At 39.1% G+C, this 22,109-nt stretch overlaps 1 protein-coding gene across 4 annotated transcripts in view; it reads left to right on the top strand.

Annotated features, from left to right (window-relative positions):
* samd12 (sterile alpha motif domain containing 12) overlaps positions 1-22,109 on the top strand; it is a 108,440-nt gene that overhangs the window by 360 nt on the left and 85,971 nt on the right. For 2 of the 4 annotated variants that reach the window (XR_009119404.2, XM_058047663.2), the window contains exons 1-2: positions 281-522; positions 18,301-18,509. Coding sequence is in view for 3 of the 4 variants with exons in the window: in XM_058047663.2 (XP_057903646.2) it covers positions 462-522; positions 18,301-18,509 (270 nt within the window). In the remaining variant the exon portion in view is untranslated. Of the gene's footprint in view, positions 1-280; positions 523-18,300; positions 18,510-22,109 lie in introns of those variants that run through there. The other 2 variants (XM_058047661.2, XM_078791932.1) reach the window with 2 other exon arrangements.

Below are 22,109 nucleotides of genomic sequence, written 5' to 3'. Positions count from 1 at the left end.
AAATAAAACATAAAAATGATGCGTGCCCAGACTCAGAACAAGTCAAGTGTGAAAGCTTGTCATGATTGGTTGATGCTTGCAACTGAGCCTGTCTCGCCTTTGCGCATCACTTGGCTGTTGTATTAGCACATGACATGGTTTCTATATCACTGTGGCGCTAATTTTATTATTTTTTTTTTTTTGCACAATCATCCTCTTGCGGAATCCTTACAAGTGCACCAATACCATTGTTTTGAAATTCAGAAAGCTTTGTCATGTTGTGATGTAACTGTGTGTGTGTGTGTGTGTGTGTGTATATATTTGCAAAGACCGGTTCAGTTCAGAAGGTTCATCCGGCAGCAGGTGGTACAACATGAGGATCTTCTTCTTGTGATTGTGAATGAATACCGTATAGCTACTGAAGACTCTTTCGGAGAAGAAACTGTGACCTTCTAAAGCTTACCAGACACTGATTTTGGGCAATGCTCGGTCAGTCTCCTCATCTTATCGGAGGGATCCTGTGGATCCAGAATCCAATGAGAGGTACGTTTGGGTTTAGGAGTTTGTGCGCAGTTTTTTTTCATTCAAACTCTTAACTTGACTTGTACTTGTTTTTTTTTTGTTTGTTTTTTTTATAATTTTCCTGGCTGTGTGCCTGTGCTTCTGTGAACGGAATGAAACTCGGGCACTCCTGCATACCTTCCTAGTAGACATTACTATGTCATGTTGAGGACATTGTCCTGGGTGTGCTTGAACTTGACAGTCTCGTTCCTTCTAAAAAAAAAAAACCCCAAAAAAAACCACAATGACGTATGTCAGTATGGAGTTCAGGACTTTGTTGTTGCAGTTGCCACATCTGAGAGTAGAGTTCCATGGATACTTGAATGTATTTTCATAGACCGAATAGTACTCGATTGTTACTGGTCGACAGATGCTAAATACGTTCTGCGAGAACTACAAAAATCAGTTCTTTGGTTGTGTCAAATGGAAAAATACACAATAAGTATTTTGACCCTTGAATACACTTGGTTTTGTTGTTGCATTTTGCTGTTGCTTTCAGTTTCCAGCTCAGTATGTACAGTACCTATTAGATAAGTACTACATCAGGTTCTACATTTCAAACTGTGAGTCAATGAAAAAAAAAAACAGTTGATAACCACTGTTTTGTGGAGGAAAATACCCAGAAATTGTTTACATTATTGGATAGATTCATTCATTCATTTTCACAAGGGTGCTGGAGCCTATCCCAGCTGTCTTCAGGCGAGAGGCGGGGTACACCCTGGACTGGTCGCCAGCCAATCACAGGGCACATATAGACAAACAACCATTCACACTCACATTCATACCTATGGACAATTTGGAGTCGCTAATTAACCTAGCATGTTTTTTTGGAATGTGGGAGGAAACCGGAGTACCCGGAGAAAACCCACGCATGCATGGTGGAGAACATGCAAACTCCACACAGAGATGGCCGAGGGTGGAATTGAACCCTGGTCTCTTCGCTGTGAGGTCTGCGCGCTAACCACTTGGATAAATTGTGACTGGTAATACTTTAAAGATTTGATCTTTCACCTATAAGTCTTGTTTTTTTTTTTGTTATTCAAAATCAGTACTCGGTTGCACGGCGTTTGAGTGGTTAGCGCACAAGCCTCACAGCTAGGAGACGCGAATTCAATTCCACACTCGCATGTTCTCCCCGTGCATGCGTGGGTTTTCTCCGGGTACTCCGGTTTCCTCCCACATTCCAAAAACATGCTAGGTTAATTAGCGACTCCAAATTGTCCATAGGTATGAATGTGAGTGTGAATGGTTGTTTGTCTATATGTGCCCTGTGATTGGCTGGCCACCAGTCCAGGGTGTAACCCGCCTCTCACCTGAAGACAGCTGAGATAAGCTCCAGCACCCCCTCGACTCTTGTGACGATAAGTGGTAGAAAATGAATGAATGAAAATCAGTTTTCCCAGTTTTCTTATCGTTCCCTTTAACAGATCCTTTAACATGTTCAAGGATACTGTAGCAATCTGGCAGTTATATGTGTGGAAAAAGGTTTAGGTTTTTTTGCAAGAATGAGATTGTTGCTTGCAACGTGCGGGAATATGACCTTCACTTTTGGTGATTAACGTGACGGTCAAATGCGGCTAATATTTTTCTGCTAATTCATAGTGCGTCTGTAACCGTGAAACCATAAACCAATCACCATTGGTTATAAATAGGTCTAATCGTTCATTGCAGCTGTTGGTACTCAATAAATCTGTTTTAATTTGACTTTTGACCTTCATGTGAACAGTAAGCAAAGTAGGTGAAAAATTGTGACTAACAGACGTAGCATTAATTCCTGTTGTGCTACATGAGACATCTTGTGTAAATTATACTGTATATTGCCCTTGCGTTGACATTTAATACATACTAAATAATGTAAGAGCTCTATAAAAAATGATGATCCAGCCTGAGTTGGCAGCACTTCTAAATTTGCCACCGTGAGCTAAAAATACTGAGTCTATTTTTAGACTGATTCTGATTAACACTTTTTTTTTTTTTTTTTAAACAAGTAAAGCTGTCCCTGTGGGGGGTACATGGGCACATCTCACTGCAACACATCACTTCTCATTTGAAATGTAGGAGAAAAATAACACGTCTCTGCAGTACGAGTGTTGTGTTCAAGTACTCTACCAGCCCCTCAGACATGAAATATAGGTCAACTGTTTCATCGTTTATAACACATGAGAAGACAAAAAAAAAAAAAGAGACGGCTCTTTTGAACGCTTCACTTGAATGAGCAGTCGTTTTGAGGGTAAAAATTGTTGTGCTTTCAGATAATAACTTCAACCTAAAAGAATTCAGAATGCTAGCATTGATCGTTGCGGTTGTGGTTGCGGTTGCTAGGCAACACCATATGCCAACACTGTCTGTTGATTAGCCTGTTAGCTTGCCTTAACAACTATTTTCGGTGTTTAATGTTCGTTGTTATAGCAAATGCTGTCTCTCATCAGTCGTGGTTGAAGATTCCGAGATGTTATGGAGTTCGGGCTAAAAGAAGCTATTAGCCAGGCTAGCTAGCTAGCCTTGTAATGACTGTCGGCTCCTTACTGTTGGTTTATTATGGTGACTTCAGACTTCGTTTGTCCTGAATTAAGACAGAGTTGTTAGCGCTCTTAGCTCTTATTAGAAAAAAACGGTTTAAAACTAAGTTGGATGTACCGAGATGTTATGGAGTTCGGGCTAAAAGTAGCTATTAGCCAGGCTAGCTAGCTAACCTTGTAATGGCTGTAGGCTCCTTGCCGTTGGTTTATTATGGTGACTTCAGACTTTGTTTGTCCTGAATTAAGACAGTTGTTAGCGCTCTTAGCTCTTATTAGAGGTGCTGACACATATTATGGTTGTGAATTTTCCCCCAAAACGGTTTAAAACTAAGTTGGAGCTACCGAGATGTTATGGAGTTCGGGCTAAAAGCAGCTATTAGCCAGGCTAGCTAGCTAACCTTCTAAGGCTGTAGGCTCCTTGCTGTTGGTTTATTATGGTGAGTTCAGACTTGTCCTGAATTAAGACAGAGTTGTTAGCGCTCTTATTAGAGGTGCTGACACATGTTATGGTCGTGAATTTTTACCAAAAACGGTTTAAAACTAAGTCGGAAGCGGCTATTAGCCAGGCTAGCTAGCTCGCCTTGTAATGGCTGTAGGCTCCTTGCTGTTGGTTTATTATGGTGACTTCAGACTTCGTTTGTCCTGAATTAAGACAGTCGTTAGCGCTCTTAGCTCTTATTAGAGGTGCTGACACATATTATGGTTGTGAATTTTCCCCCAAAACGGTTTAAAACTAAGTTGGAGCTACCGAGATGTTATGGAGTTCGGGCTAAAAGCAGCTATTAGCCAGGCTAGCTAGCTAACCTTCTAAGGCTGTAGGCTCCTTGCTGTTGGTTTATTATGGTGAGTTCAGACTTGTCCTGAATTAAGACAGAGTTGTTAGCGCTCTTATTAGAGGTGCTGACACATGTTATGGTCGTGAATTTTTACCAAAAACAGTTTAAAACTAAGTCGGAAGCGGCTATTAGCCAGGCTAGCTAGCTCGCCTTGTAATGGCTGTAGGCTCCTTGCCGTTGGTTTATTATGGTGACTTTAGACTTCGTTTGTCCTGAATTAAGACAGTCGTTAGCGCTCTTAGCTCTTATTAGAGGTGCTGACACATATTATGGTTGTGAATTTTCCCCCAAAACGGTTTAAAACTAAGTTGGAGCTACCGAGATGTTATGGAGTTCGGGCTAAAAGCAGCTATTAGCCAGGCTAGCTAGCTAACCTTCTAAGGCTGTAGGCTCCTTGCTGTTGGTTTATTATGGTGAGTTCAGACTTGTCCTGAATTAAGACAGAGTTGTTAGCGCTCTTATTAGAGGTGCTGACACATGTTATGGTCGTGAATTTTTACCAAAAACAGTTTAAAACTAAGTCGGAAGCGGCTATTAGCCAGGCTAGCTAGCTCGCCTTGTAATGGCTGTAGGCTCCTTGCCGTTGGTTTATTATGGTGACTTTAGACTTCGTTTGTCCTGAATTAAGACAGTCGTTAGCGCTCTTAGCTCTTATTAGAGGTGCTGACACATATTATGGTTGTGAATTTTCCCCCAAAACGGTTTAAAACTAAGTTGGAGCTACCGAGATGTTATGGAGTTCGGGCTAAAAGCAGCTATTAGCCAGGCTAGCTAGCTAACCTTCTAAGGCTGTAGGCTCCTTGCTGTTGGTTTATTATGGTGAGTTCAGACTTGTCCTGAATTAAGACAGAGTTGTTAGCGCTCTTATTAGAGGTGCTGACACATGTTATGGTCGTGAATTTTTACCAAAAACGGTTTAAAACTAAGTCGGAAGCGGCTATTAGCCAGGCTAGCTAGCTCGCCTTGTAATGGCTGTAGGCTCCTTGCTGTTGGTTTATTATGGTGAGTTCAGACTTTGTTTGTCCTGAATTAAGACAGTTGTTAGCGCTCTTAGCTTTTATTAGAGGTTCTGACACATATTATGGTCATGAATTTTACCCAAAAACTGTTTAAAACTAAGTCGGAGCCGGTAATGTCCTTCCCTTGTCAACAGGAAGTGACGTTGTTTATCCTTATCAAAACATGAAGGAAAGACAGCGGTAGTGTTGCCAACTTGGCCACTTGGCGAAAGGTGAAAAGGTGTTTAATGTTCGTTGTTATAGCAAATGCTGTCTTTTACCAGTCGGTATTGCAGATTCCGAGATGTTATGGAGTTCGGCCTAAAAGCAGCTATTAGCCAGGCTAGCTAGCTAGGCTTGTAATGGCTGTAGGCTCCTTATTGTTGGTTTATTATGGTGACTTCAGATTTCGTTTGTCCTGAATTAAGACAGAGTTGTTAGCGTTCTAATTCGAGGTTTCCGATCTTTCTGGATCTTGGAATTCCCAGCAGATAAGGCTACATTATTTATGTAGATGGAAAAACAGTGTTGGGCTTAAAATGGAGCCTTGCGGCACCCCCTTTGGTGATGATGAGCGGATGTTTTCAGTCTTTACTTGCTGGACTCGGTTTGTTTAAGTAGCTAGCAAACCAGTTCCAGGAGTGTATATATATCGTGAGTGGAATATCTAAGCAAAGGTCTCTTATTTGCACGCTAACCTACTGATGCGCAACATTATTGATGCAAACGGCAAGAAAGAGCCTGCAAATCCTCCTTAAGCCTGACCAGTCAGTCATTGTTTACGCCTGTGGCTGAATTTGTTCATTTGACTCTGATCTCAGAGCATCAAGCCTCTGTAATGTTCCGCTGTGCCTGCCTGGGTAGCCATTCAGAAAAGCAATTTCAATTCCATTCCCGGATTTAGACGAGCAATAGAATTAGAGGAAATAAAATGTTTATTACAGTCAGTGGCATAGGATTACATCTATTCAGACTTAAAGGGTTTTTCAATGAAGAGCATCTTGCTTGGTCTTATCTAGGAGAAATGGGATTACGAGTCAGAACCAAGGAAATATCCTGGGAAATAATTATTATGTAATTTCCCTTGGGGTGGAAGTATAGCCACCAATAATATTAAGAATAAATTTAATTTGTAGTGTTTTACAAGTTAAAGAGCTACATAAAAATCAATTAAAAGCTAGATTAAAAAAATCATGAAAAGGAAATAGCAGTCCTATGAGTATGCTTTACTGAACAGAATAGTCTAAAAATGTATTTCATATTAGTCAACAGTCTACACTTTTCTAAGGTTCTTAGGCCGGGTGTTGCAGTGGGTTCGAATGTTCTACTGGTCAGCAGCCACCAGGACATTAGCCACATTTACATGGACCCAAATATTCCAATTCCATTCGGGTTATTTGCTCAAACGGAAAAAATGTAACGTTTTTCCGAAAGAAAAGTGCCAATCCGAATGAATATATAATGGGATTCCCAGGGGTGGAATATTCCTTTTCCCCAATCCGATTGAGGTATCTTGTACCCGCTCAATCGGAAAGTTGTCAGACTGCGTTCTTCTTCGTGGTGTTTTTCTTCTTCTGTTTTTTTATTGGCGGTTGACAAGCATTAGCGTGTGCATTAGCGCCATCTGTGGAACAGAATCTAAACCCTTCTATACGCATGTCACAAGTTCCATTTTATTAAAAAAGAAAATATTTTTTTTTTCAATGGAGGTAACGACTACTTCACTCTATTACACAGTACAAAAAACATAAAGACATACAAGCATGATTTCTGATTTTGGTTCATACCTTATGGTCGGACACTGGGATGCGTACTTCAATGTCTGATGCCTTTTAAGCTCGACTGCTACTTTATTTTGCGGATTTCATGGTCTGCAGTCTTCAGAATTGAAGCCTGCAGAGTGCAGCAGTAATAACTGCCAGTGGGCTCATATTCTGATGCTTGGAGTTTGCATGGAATTCCAATGAGTCTTTCAGTAAACAGCACAAAGCATGTTGGTTCAATGAACAGGAAACACCTATTCCGCAGTTGTGGTTCAATGTCTGATACAGTCTGACAGTTGACTCCTAAGGCTGTTTGATGCTACGTATGTTTCCACAATGGAGTACAGTTTACTTCGCCTCTATGTGGTTTTGGAATGGTAAACAGGGATATGGGTTCAGTTTTCATGAGAGGTGTGTACAGTATTTGGAATGGTGAGCGCTCTGTCAGGCAGTAGTACCGTAACAAAAAGTCACACAAACACAGTAAGGGATGAAATCCAGTGTGGCCAAGTCAAATTTGCATTGAAAAAAATCAATAATTAGACTATATAACCCAAGTTATCGCAAACGACCATCCATTTCTATCAGTCTTAGCCCAACTTCAGTATACTCAAAAAAATCTGGTTATAGGTTCTCCCACAGTACTGAGATATCTTTGGTTATCACCAACAATAGCCACGTTTACATGAGGAGTTTTTCTCTTTCCGAATGGAATCTTTCCGAATGACCTTCCCGAAAGCAATGGTATACATGGAAAGGAATATTCCAATGGCGTGTCTACATGCGCCGCTATAATCAACCAGAATAGTCAATGGGGCATGCGCAGTAAAGCGTAAACACCAACATCACGTGATACCGACTTCCTCCAGTTTTTCTTTCACTTGTTGGAATAACTCCGTATTCCCAGTTTTTCCTTCGTCCAGTCTTGAAATTTAGTTTGAATCAAAAACAAACTTTCCGCAGCAGCCCAGTGCCGATTGCTCGCCTCCATTTTTTTAAATGGAAGAACGTCCGGAGCTGCGTGTTACGTCATATCTCAGCATTTGCTGAAAGAACGCTACCCGGGAACAGGAAAAGATAAAGTTCAATCTTGCTACTGGTTTATAATTAAGCTCGGCACATGTTTTATATAGATATGTATTTTCTTTTTTAATAAAACTGGACTTGTGAATGGCGTATAGAAGGGTTTAGATTCTGTTCCACAGATGGCGCTAATGCACACCAAAGCTGCTTGCCAACCGCCAATGAACATCAGAAGAAGAAAAACACCACGAAGAAGAACGCAGTCTGACAACTTTCCGTTTGAGCAGGTACAAGATACCTCAATCGGATTGGGGAAAGGAATATTCCACCCTTGGGAATCCGATTATATATTCATTCGGATTGGCACTTTTCTTTCGGAATGAGGTGCATACAAAGGTTACATTCTTTCTGTTTGAGCAAATAACCCGAATGGAATTGGAATGTTTGGGTCCATGTATACGTGGCTAGTGTTCCAGTGTCAGTTTTGATATGAATTTCGGTGTTAATGTCCAAGCAGAGGCTGTAGTAATTCCACATTTGATCAACATTACTTAATATTTGTCAGATCAAAACACAACCTGTGCATAAGATTCTATCAAAACAGGTTCGGACGCCTGCTAGACATCCATGCATGGACTCATACTCTGCTTTAAGGATGATCTTTTTGTTTGGTCAGTCTCTCAGTTGTTCTCAGTCCAACTGTTTGGTCCAGAATTGGGTTCGGTGTACCTTACGTAAACCCACATAAGCACAGGGAGAACGTGGAACTACCTGGCAGTGAGACAGACTTCCTGCTGTGATGCCATAAATAAACATAAAACCGTCTAAAATCAACGGCTGTTTAATTTTAGATGCTAGAATCTAACGTCCCACAATTTCCTTCACCTGACTTTGACTTCCTCCATCTGTGCCCATCGGGATATCAGTAACAGTTCAGCAGCTTCAAATGTGCAGAGCAGAGATTTTTTTTTTTTTTTTTTGCTCACTTCACTAGGAAGTCTCCATACTCTGCACCGCCAATAGTCACATTTACATGGACCTAAATATTCCAATTATTCCAGTTATTGTGCTACATTTGCTACAAGGACACGTCTGTAGAATTTAAGCAAGATTGGATGGAAAAACAAGGATTTAACAACTAACACTAACACTTTGTTTACATGGAGTCATTATTCCGGTTTCTGAAATATTCCGGAATATCCCACAACATCCACTAAATACAAGCATTTTCCAGTTTTTTTAAGTATTATTAGTCTTTATATGGCTGTGTGTACAGATAATATTCCGGTTATTTGACTGCATGTAAACCTACTCATTGACCATTTATCTCATGATTATAATCATGAGATAAATGGAGGATCTTTATTACATCAATAGCCACGTATACATGGACCCAAATATTCCAATTCCATTCGGGTTATTTTGGTCAAACAAAAAGAATGTAACCTTTGTATACACCTCATTCCGGAAGAAAAGTGCCAATCCGAATGAATATATAATCGGATTCACAGAGGTGGAATATTCCTTTCCCCAATCCGATTGAGATATCTTGTACCCGCTCAAACGGAAAGTTGTCAGACTGCGTTCTTCTTCGTGATGTTTTTCTTCTTCTGTTGTTTATTGGCGGTTGGCAAGCAGCTTTCGTGTGCATTAGCTCCATCTGTGGAACAGAATCTAAACCCTTCTATACGCCATTCACAAGTCCAGTTTTATTAAAAAAAAGAAAATACATATCTATATAAAACATGTGCTTAATTATAAAATATTAGCAAGATTGAACTTTATCTTTTCCTGTTCCCGGGTAGCGTTCTTTCAGCGAATGCTGAGATATGACGTAACACGCAGCTCCAGACGTTCTTCGATTTAAAAAAATGGAGGCGAGCAATCGGCACTGGACTGCTGCGGAAAGTTTGTTTTTGATTCAAACTAAATTTCAAGACTGGACGAACAAAAAACTCGAGTTAACTCGAGTTATTCCAACAAGTGAAAAAAACTGTAGGAAGTCGGCATCACGTGATGTTGGTGTTTACGCTTTACTGCGCATGCCCCATTGACTATTCTGGTTGATTATAGCGCCGCATGTAAACACTCGATTGGAATATTCCTTTCCATTTATACCATTGCTTTCGGAAAGGTTCATTCGGAAAGAGAAAAACTCCTCATGTAAACGTGGCTAATGACTGAAGGTTGGATTGCAAGGTTTATAGTGTGCGTAAAACACTTAATGTACGCTTCCAATCCTGCCACTTTTATATTATGTGTCTTGTCATTCATAATAGCATCATTGACAGTCTGATTGAACCCAACAGATATGAACTAAACTACATAACTGTTTGAAAATCGGACATAGAGTACAATGACAAAATGAGATACATACAAGTGTCAGACTTTGTGTACATCTTACACCCCATTTATTTCTTCAAATTACACCAAATTAATGAACTTGAAGGTTGAATATTTTTGAGTGCAAGCATATAAGACAGTGCTTCTCCAATAGTGAGTTTGAATTCCACCCACAGTGCTGGAAAAAAAGAAGGGTGTGAATATGAGAAAAAAAGACAAGTGTCTGCTCAGCTGTCAACCCTGAGGACCTTGGAAAGAAGATCTCCATCATCGGGGGACAGGAGAGGCACTAAAATGCTAATTTAAATATCTTTGAAGGTTACAAAGAGATGAGCAGAGAAGTGAATCGCCTCCAGGGTAGAATGTTTCAAGAGGAAGCATATGTGATATGCTGATTTACAAAAATGGTTGCGATTTTATGCATATTCTTTCAGAAATATTCTCCCCCTGAGATGCTATTTTAGTCCCATTGTAAACTTGCATTAGGCTTGTTTTGAATCAGAATACATATTTAAGGTCAAGGTTTTGTCCAATCAGATGTCAGTGTCTTTGTGTTGCCAGGTCGTGAAATCTGCCCACTTAAAACCTACTCGCAATATGACTGGTTCTTGAACATATCCGATTTCTGATTCACCTCACAGCGCCTGCTAGCAGGCGTACAGTCATGTCTGCATTTTTCCGTCCTCTGATTGGTTCGTGGTCAATTGACCGAAGAAAACATACATACACCCGACTTGTTCATAGTTTTATATTTGTATATACTGTATAATAATAATAATAATAATAATAATAATAATAATAATAATAATAATAATAATAATAATAATAATAATAATAATAATAATAATAATAATAATAATAATAATAATAATATACATTTCGTTGGCAATTTCACTGCTGTGTTATTGTGCAATGACAATAAAGGAAGTCTATCTATCCATCCATCCATCCATCCACCCACCGATCTATCTATCCATCCATCCATCCATCCACCCACCGATCTATCTATCCATCCATCCATCCATCCACCCACCGATCTATCTATCCATCTATCCATCCATCCACCCACCGATCTATCTATCCATCTATCCATCCATCCATCCATCCACCCACCGATCTATCTATCCATCCATCCATCCACCCACCGATCTATCTATCCATCCATCCATCCATCCACCCACCGATCTATCTATCCATCCATCCATCCACCCACCCACCGATCTATCTATCCATCCATCCATCCATCCATCCATGCACCCACCGATCTATCTATCATCTATCCATCCACCCACCGATCTATCCACCCACCGATCTATCCATCTATCCATCTATCCATCCACCGATCTATCTATCTATCTATCTATCTATCTATCTATCTATCTATCTATCTATCTATCTATCTATCTATCTATCTATCTATCTATCTATCTATCTATCTATCTATCTATCTATCTATCTATCTATCTATCTATCTATCTATCTATCTATCTATCTATCTATCTATCTATCTATCTATCTATCTATCTATCTATCTATCTATCTATCTATCTATCTATCTATCTATCTATCTATCTATCTATCTATCTATCTATCTATCTATCTATCTAACAATCCATCTATCCATCCATCCTTCTATCCATCCATCCACCCACCGATCTATCCATCCATCCATCCACCAATCTATCTATCCATCTATCTATCCATCCACCCACCGATCTATCTATCCATCCATCCATCCATCTATCCACCCACCGATTTATCTATCCATCCATCCATCCATCCATCCACCCACCGATCTATCTATCCATCCATCCATCCATCCATCTATCCACCCACCGATTTATCTATCCGTCCATCCATCCATCCATCCACCCACCGATCTATCTATCCAACTATCCATCTATCCATCCATCCATCCATCCCTCTATCATCCATCCATCCATCACCCACCGATCTATCTATCCATCTATCTATCCATCCATCCATCCATCCATCCACCCAACGATCTATCTATCCATCCATCCATCCATCCATCCATCCATCCATCCATCCATCCACCCACCAATTTATCTATCTATCCATCCATCTATCCATCCATCCATCCATCCATCCATCTATCCATCTATCCATCTATCCATCTATCCATCCATCCATCCATCTATCCATCCATCCATCTATCCATCCAATATGGTGGAGGAGTGGTTACTGCGCAGGCCACATCATCTATCACCTAGGAGACCCACGTTCGATTCCCCGCTTGGGCATCTCTGTGTGGAGTGTGAGCATATTCTCCTCATTTGTGCGTGTGTTTTCGTTTCTGGGTACTCCAGTTTCTGAAATCATGGCTAATTAGGCTAATTTGGTTAATTGGTGACTCAGGTGACTCAGAATTAGGTTCGATTCCCACCTTGGTAGTTTGCACGTTCTCCCCGTGCATGTGTGGGGTTTTCTCCAGGTAAAAACATGCATGCTAGGTTAATTGGCGACTCCAAATTGTCCATAGGTATGAATTTGAGTGTGAATGGTTGTTTGTCTATATGTGCCCTGTGATTGGCTGGCCACCAGTCCAGGGTGTACCCCGCCTCTCGCCCGAAGACAGCTGGGATAGGCTCCAGCAACCCCCGTGACCCTAAGCGGTAGAATGAATGAATAACACTATGAAGAAATTATATGTATATTGTGTATAAACACAATCTGACTTCAAAACCCGCAAAAACAGCATTTTTTAATTTGAGAGTTACTTCTTTTATTATCTTTTAAGAGGTATTGATGAAATCGGTGAGTGAGGTGCAGCCAGTGAGAAAAGACACCACAATGACCCACTTCACGGCACAGATGGTCTAAATATAACTGCAGTTAAGTCTGATTCACTATGAAGCACGTATCCCATGCATAAACTCTACTCCAAAGTCAGATGGCAGAAAGGCTACAAAAATAGTTGTAATTTTGGAACTGTGTAACATTATTAAATATTTCATACCAGGAAAAACTTCACTCAGATCGAGACCAAAATAGAACAAGTGCAGGGTGAGTGCAAAGTTTTAGTAAGTTTGGAAGTTTAAGTGCAACACAACGTTCAACCAAAGTGATCTGTCAATAGTTTTTTTTTTTAAAGGGAAGTAGTACTGTACTTTCAGAATAAAATCACAAGAAATTACTTTATCAAATGAACCTGAATGGGAGTTTACATCGTGGAAAAAAGTGTCTGCTCAGCTGTCATTCTTGAGGACCTTGGAAAGGCACTAAAATGCTAATTTAAATATCTTTGAAGGTTAGAAAGAGATGTTAGGAAAGCAGGAAGTGAACAAATGTAACAGTTATTGATTGTAAAAGTACCAGATGGAGGGGTAGGATTTAATAAGCTTTGCTTCTTCCTACTCCTTTTGGACATGTGGAACTGTGAACTGATTATGTGATGCATTCAATTGTAAATCTGATGCATGTTCAAATGAAATACAACCATTACCAATTAACATAGCATGTTTTGGAATGTGGGAGGAAACCGGAGTACAAGTAAAAATAAAAATAGTAGTAAAAATTAAATAAAAATAAAAATAGTAGTAAAAATAAAAATAAAATTAAAATAAAACAAAAAACAAAAAAACAGACAAAAAAAAAACAAGAAACTATATTAGGAAAGCAGGAAGTGAACAAATATAACAGTTACTGATTGTAAAAGTACCAGATGGAGGGGTAGGATTTAATAAGCTTTGCTTCTTCCTACTCCTTTTGGACATGTGGAACTGTGAACTGATTATGTGATGCATTCAATTGTAATCTAATGCATGTTCAAATGAAATAAAACCATTACCAATTAACATAGCATGTTTTTGGAATGTGGGAGGAAACCGGAGTACAAAAAAAAAAATAGTAGTAAAAATAAAATTAAAATAAAAATTGTAGTAAAAATAAAAATAAAAATAAAATTAAAATAAAATAAAACAAAAAACAAAAAAAAACAAGAAACTATATTAGGAAAGCAGGAAGTGAACAAATGTAACAGTTACTGATTGTAAAAGTACCAGATGGAGGGGTAGGATTTAATAAGCTTTGCTTCTTCCTACTCCTTTTGGACATGTGGAACTGTGAACTGATTATGTGATGCATTCAATTGTAAATATTTTTAATAAGCTCTAATAATAAATAATAATATACATAAGTCATCCAGGGGCATCATCATTTCCATGATGAAATCACAGCTGGCTTTAGCCCTTGAATCAACTTTTTTTTTTCAACTTTTCAAACATTGCGGTGATAGAAACAAGCCCCGGGTGTTGTTGTAAAAAAAAAAATCAGAATGTAGCCTAATTAATAAATATAGGTAAAATATTAACATACATTTTATACAAGTCAAAATGTGGACATCCCTATTGTTGTCATCCCGCTATGCACATTGAAAATCTCATTGAGAGAAAAAGTCGAGAATGACAGAGAAGGCAGACCCCCCCCCCCCAACCACCCCCCTGCCCCCCTTCCTCATCTGTGTGGCTTCTGTCTCAGTGCTTGCACAGCGCATGTCAGGACGGAGAGACTGAAGAATGTAATGATGCTATTTATAGCAACTGTTGCTGATTTAAAAAAAAAATAAAATCTTTGCTCCTCCTTTCTTCCCACGAGTCCCATTGTAGGAAAGCAATGCATCAGTCCTGACGCTGTCTTTTTTTAACCCTGTGTCATCATCTTGTCATGTCCTTTTGTGTCCTTTTTTTTAGTCTTTTTACATCTTAAGTCACTGATCCTTTTAGAGGAAAAAACACTGTTAATTTCTCCTTGCGTATCAATCCTCAATTACTAGGTTTGGGCTGAGAAGAGAAGGGATTGGAAGAGTGAGCTTGGAGCAGAGAGGAGAAAGGAGCAATGAAGAGGGAGCAGTGCTTCGTGCCATGCATCACAATTGGGTTCAAAACACGGCTCACTGCTCACTTGTGTATATTCCTGGGAATTCTAATGGGTCCGCAGCTTGGGATGTGGTTGGGTCACAATGTGATTAGATATCTGTGGAAGAACTGAGGACGGGGCAAGGTTGACATCACATCAAATGGATTCTTTACACCGGTGGTCCGAGGGTTTTGTACTAGGTGTTCCATTTCTAGACTGCTGGGAACACGGAGTGGAGGAAGGATTGCAAGGTTTATAGTGTGTCTTTCTGTGTAAATATCCCATGTTATAACATGGGCACCTTATCTCAAATGTGACACTACAAAATATGACCTGCATGTGTCTAGAACTAGTTCTCCAGTAATGCTGGGAACACGGAGTGTAGGTAGGATTGCAAGGTTTATAGTGTGTCTTTCTGTGTAAATATCCCATGTTATAACATGGGCACCTTATCTCAAATGTGACACTACAAAATATGACCTGCATGTGTCTAGAACTAGTTCTCCAGTAATGCTGGGAACACGGAGTGTAGGTAGGATTGCAAGGTTTATAGTGTGTCTTTCTGTGTAAATATCCCATGTTATAACATGGGCACCTTATCTCAAGTGTGGTTCTACAAAATATGACCTGCATGTGTCTAGAAGTAGTTTTCCTGTAATGCTGGGAACACGGAGTGTAGGTGGGATTGCAAGGTTTATAGTGTGTCTTTCTGTGTAAATATCCCATGTTGCAACATGGGCACTTTATCTCAAGTGTGACACTACAAAATATGACCTGCATGTGTCTAGAACTAGTTCTCCAGTAATGCTGGGAACACGGAGTGTAGGTGGGATTGCAAGGTTTATAGTGTGTCTTTCTGTGTAAATATCCCATGTTACAACATGGGCACTTTATCTCAAGTGTGGCACTACAAAATATGACCTGCATGTGTCTAGAAGTAGTTCTCCTGTAATGCTGGGAACACAGAGTGTAGGTGGGATTGCAAGGTTTATAGTGTGTCTTTCTGTGTAAATATCCCATGTTGCAACATGGGCACTTTATCTCAAGTGTGGCACTACAAAATATGACCTGCATGTGTCTAGAAGTAGTTCTCCTGTAATGCTGGGAACACGGAGTGTAGGTGGGATTGCAAGGTTTATAGTGTGTCTTTCTGTGTAAATATCCCATGTTGCAACATGGGCACTTTATCTCAAGTGTGGCACTACAAAATATGACCTGCATGTGTCTAGAACTAGTTCTCCTGTAATGCTGGGAACACGGAGTGTAGGTAGGATTGCAAGGTTTATAGTGTGTCTTTCTGTGTAAATATCCCATGTTGCAACATGGGCACTTTATCTCAAGTGTGGCACTACAAAATATGACCTGCATGTGTCTAGAACTACTTCTCCAGTAATGCTGGGAACACGGAGTGTAGGTAGGATTGCAAGGTTTATAGTGTGTCTTTTTGTGTAAATATCCCTGCAGTTTATAGACAAGCCTCTAAAACCGATTTCAACAATTTTCAAGAGGAACAGGTGGATTCATCTGGACCCAAAATGTGCAAAAATCAACATGTTTATGGAATGAAAAAAATAAAAATAAAAATAAAATATATGAATAAAAAATAAAAATTATTATTATTTATTCAAAATTATTTAAATTATTTGTACAAATGACTGTTTACGTTGTACATTGTTGTTCATATTTGTGGAATGAAAAAAAAATTAAAAATATTTATATAAATAAAAAAATATAAATTATTATTTATTCAAAATTATTTAAATTATTTGTAGAAATGAGTGTTTATGCTGTACATTGTTGTTCATATTTGTGGAATGAAAAAAAAATATTTATATAAATAAAAAAATATTATTATTTATTCAAAACTGTTTACTGTACATCGTAAACAGTCTGTTACATCGTTGTTCATATTTGTGGAATAAAAAAATTAAAAAAATATATAAAAATATTTATTATTTATTCAAAATTATTTACATTATTTGTACAAATGACTGTTTACGCTGTACATTGTTCATAGTTGATGTCATCTATTTATTCTCCACATTATTATTATTATTATTTATTATTACACGGGAGCCAGGCAACGACATTTCGTTGGCAATTTTACTGCTGTGTTATTGTGTAATGACAATAAAGGAAGTCTATCTAATAACATGATGTGCCTTGGTTCTACAGCAGGGATTGCGGGTTGGGCAAGGTGTGACGTATTTACAACCTGGACCCATTAAGAGTTGCTAGTCTAATGTGATTGTTATTCTGCTGACTATCCACAAGCTCAGAATGTGAGGAAGATCCAAGTGCTTTCTGACAGTGCTGAAACAAAAAGGCCTGCATCCATGAATGAGCGATTGGTAATCAATATTGTCATCGATTCAAACCTGAAACAGGTTCATTGCAATTCAAGACACTGTGATTGAAGGTTACAAGGCATGGTATTCACCCTGCAGTCATCTACACTCATGCCCAATGCTGTGAGAGTGTCGCAACTGGGACTGTGTCATTTGATGGTCTTTGTCGCCATCTAGCGGCGTAATTGTGGATAACACTGAATAATGAAAGTATACAAGAGCCACGGATATGCTAAGTAGTTATATACGTATATATATATATATATATTTCAGACTTCGTCTCAAATTAGTGATATAGGTGAAAAAGCACATTATTAATATGAATTATGATTAAATTATGAATAAATAAATTATATAAATGTATTTTATATTTTAATTTCCAAGTATTTAAACTTTCATCACAAATATTTTTTTTGGTAATACTATGATATTATAGTCATAATATTTTGAATTTATCCCCATGATATTGTATGGGAAACTTACATAAAATACAGCAACTAGTAATATTATATTAAGTATAATATTTTCCCAACCTAATTTTCCAAAGGCTTTTTATTTATATTTTATTTATTTTATTATTATTTTATTTATTTTATTTATGTATATATATATATTTAATTTTATTTTGTTTCTCATAATATTACAACTTACACAACAGTGACTAATATTATTTAATAGCTTACCTCTATGCTAACTAAAATATAACATTTTACCACATTATTCTTGTAAAATTGAAACCTTTTTACTTCATATTTTGACTATATTCTCATAATATTACAGCATATCTGTATTTTTTACTATTATATTTAAACATAATTCTTGTAACATTCAAATTTTTTCGCAACTTAATTTTCCAAAAATCACAACTTTGATTTTTTTATATTACAAATTTTAACAAAATGTCTTTAATATTAAGTATACCTGCTTGATGCATCGTTGTTGATGACAATGTATCTCACCGGGCATCTTTTGTTTATTTTTCTGTATATGTACCCGTTAAAAATAATTCAAATGACATTGAATGATCCCTCTGTGCTTTCTCACCTACACAGCTGTGCACTGCAACCTGAGCCAAAATGGCATCGAACACCAGATGTGCCCAGAGCATGTCGAATCGCAGCTTGATGAAGAAGAGGAGTCAGTGGATGGCCCACCAATGCTTCTGGATGACGACAGTCCGAGTTACCCGGACATCAGCCCCACTATTTTCCCTGGCCGTTTGCCGCCACATCGCTCAGTCTCCGAGTCTGAGCTCACACGGGTAAGGAATCATTCAATCGTCACACATGAAATAGCTTAAGTTCTTTAGAAAATAATAATAATATAATACAATAAATAATAAATAATAATAAGTCTGTATTGGGCCAATTTATTCAACATGAATAAACCGTTTCATTCATTTTTCACCGCTTATCCTCACGAGGGTTGCAAGCATGCTGGAGCCTATCCCAGCTGTCTTCGAGCGAGAGGCGGGGTACACCCTGGACTGGTGGCCAGCCAATCACAGGGCACATATAGACAAACAACCATTCACACTCCACATTCATACCTATGGACAATTTGGAGTCGCCAATTAACCTAGCATGCATATTTTTACCTGGAGAAAACCCACACATGCACGGGGAGAACGTGCAAACTACCAAGGAGGGAATCGAACCCGATTTTACAAGCTGTGTGGCCTGTGCGCTAACCACTCAGTCTCCAAATATCATGTGATATCCAATCATCACGGCTGTTATCACTGACATGATTGCTTTGTAATTGCAAGGTTTTCTTTTTATGAGTTGGCGCTGCAAACATTTTTTGACCGCACCTCAACTTTACATTTTGACTCCCTTGTTTAGATGTTTAGTCAGCAGCATAAAACGAAGGCGTGGTCATTATTAATTGGACTAGTGGACAAGCTAATGTTTTAGCCTGCATCTAAATTCATCTTCTGGTAATATTTCAACACACCCATTGCCACTGAAAGCATCATATATTTTTTATTGCCTCCTCAGAAATTAGAAGCAATTTGGGACAACAGGGAGGGATAGGAGTTACACAAACACTTTCGTATTCTCTTTTATGTCTTTTAATCAGCTGTCCATCAAAACTTCGAGTTAAACCTAAGATTGAACCTAAAGTGCAATTGCAAGTGAAGCAACAGACTATGGAGGCCATTTATAGTACTGTACGCAATTGGAATTACAGTAATGGCAGTTCTATTGTAATACATTTGTGAGCAAGGGCACCAAATATTTTGGTATTGATCCACATTTAGGTTTACAACTCAATACCAAATATTTATAATATGTTTAATTTAAGTATTTTCTAAATTTCTAATTTTAACAAGCTTCTAACAGGTTTTCTCCAGGTAAAAAAACATGCATGCTAGGTTAATTGCCAACTCCAAATTGTCCATAGGTATGAATGTGAGTGTGAATGGTTGTTTGTCTATATTTGCCCTGTGATTGGCTGGCCACCAGTCCAGGGTGTACCCCGCCTCTTGCCCGAAGACAGCTGGGATAGGCTCCAGCACCCCCACAACCCTTGTTAGGAAAAAGCAGTAGAAAATGAATGAATGAGTGGTTAGCGCGCAGGCGACACAGCTATTAGAATCGGGTTTGATTCCCTCCTTGGTTGTTTGCACGTTCTCCCCGTGCATGTGTGGGTTTTCTCCAGGTAAAAAACATGCATGCTAGGTTAATTGGCGACTCCAAATTGTCCATATGTATGAATGTTAGTGTGAATGGTTGTTTGTCTATATGTTCTCTGTGATTGGCTTGGTCACCAGTCCAGGGTGTACCCCGCCTCTTGCCCGAAGACAGCTGGGATAGGCTCCAGCACCCCCACAACCCTTGTTAGGAAAAAGCAGTAGAAAATGAATGAATGAGTGGTTAGCGCGCAGGCGACACAGCTATTAGAATTGGGTTTGATTCCCTCCTTGGTTGTTTGCACATTCTCCCCGTGCATGTGTGGGTTTTCTCCAGGTAAAAAACATGCATGCTAGGTTAATTGCCAACTCCAAATTGTCCATAGGTATGAATGTTAGTGTGAATGGTTGTTTGTCTATATGTTCCCTGTGATTGGCTTGGTCACCAGTCCAGGGTGTACCCCGCCTCTCGCCTGAAGTCAGCTGGGATAGGCTCCAGCACGCCCGCAACCCTCGTTAGGATAAGCGTTGGAAAATGAATGAAATGTTTTAATCACGTTGAATAAATTGGCACAACTACAGGCTCTCCCCTCTCGCACGAAGACAGCTGGGATAGGCTCCAGCTATCCCTGCGGCATAAAAAATGTATGGGTGGATAATTGTCAAGGTTTTTATTTAGCACCAACACCCACTGCAAGCCTCAACATTGACACATATGCCTCCTGTGATAAAACTAATTGTCACTGTAAATCTAATCTAATTGGCTTATTAATTAGTTCATGCAGCATATTGTGTTGTTCTCACGCATACACGATGTACATTTGAAAGACAGAAAAAAATAAAAGGTGAAAGAAAGCTTGTCAAGGATGCTAATTAACAGCAAGGAAGGGATCAGACTGCTTGGAAGTGTTGCAGTACCCATTCACAACACAAGAGGTTGCTGTAAAAACAGTGACAATTATTATTAAGGGCAACCAAAGCAGCATTACCCGGTATTACAGATTAAGCACTGTGAACAGCCTACAAGTTATATTATAAGTATTTATGTTGTTTTATATTTACAGCATGCACAGCAGGGGAGTGGGTACAATATGTGCTCAATATCGACTGTAATTGTCTCAGTTGCTTGACTCTCACGACCGTCATTATGGATAAAGATAGTATAGCAACATGATGAGGAGAACACATAACTGCCAGTAACTGCCATTACTATTTATCCTGACTATGAAAAAAAAAATCTCACATTCACTGGAAATTTTTATATTTTCAGTGATAATTTTTCCATTGGAAATATGTTATTGCTGTGATATGCTGCCCCTTACTAGTGAAAATTAATTTTTCATTTTCCATTATGGTGGTGGATCGGTCGTCTTTCAACCTAATAGTCGCTGGTTCGATCCTCAGTTCTTGTGTAATCATTTCACTGTATTTAATCATTCATTCATTCATTTTCTACCGCTTATCCTCACAAGGGTCGCAGTGGGTGCAGGAGCCTATCCCAGCTGTCTTCCAGCGAGAGGCGGGGTACACCCTGGACTGGTGGCCAGCCAATCACAGGGCACATATAGACAAACAACCATTCACACTCACATTCATACCTATGGACAATTTGGAGTCGCTAATTAACCTAGCATGTTTTTGGAATGTGGGAGGTAATCGGAATACCCGGAAAAAAAACCCACGCATGCACGGGGAGAACATGCAAACTCCACACAGAGATGGCCGAGGGTGGAATTGAACTTGGGTCTCCTAGCTGTGAGACCTACGCGCTAGACACTCGAACACCTTGCAGCTGCACTGTATTTATATATTTCCACAATCATTCTCTATTTTTACATTCCGATATTTCATATTTAGAAAAACCTTATAGAAAACCTTGCAATTACAAAGCAATTATGTCAGTGATAACAGCCGTGATGATTGGACACCACATGATATTTGGAGACTGAGTGGTTAGCGCACAGGCCACACAGCTAATAGAATCGGGTTCGATTCCCTCCTTGGTAGTTTTGCACATTCTCCCCGTGCATGTGTGGGTTTTCTTCAGGTAAAAAATATCCATGCTAGGTTAATTGGCGACGTAATTGTCCATAGGTATGAATGTGAGTGTGAATGGTTGTTTGTCTATATGTGCCCTGTGATTGGCTCCAGCACCCCCCGTGACCCACCTGAGGATAAGCGGTAGAAAATGAATGAATGAATGAATGAATACTCTTCGAAACCTAA

Source organism: Doryrhamphus excisus, linkage group LG7 (genome assembly GCF_037039965.1).
Source record: "Doryrhamphus excisus strain RoL-2023G ecotype Guam linkage group LG7, RoL_Dexc_Guam_v1.1, whole genome shotgun sequence".
NCBI lineage: Eukaryota > Metazoa > Chordata > Actinopteri > Syngnathiformes > Syngnathidae > Doryrhamphus > Doryrhamphus excisus.
Note: the sequence above shows the minus strand (reverse complement) of the source record. Positions and strands in the feature narration are given on the sequence as shown.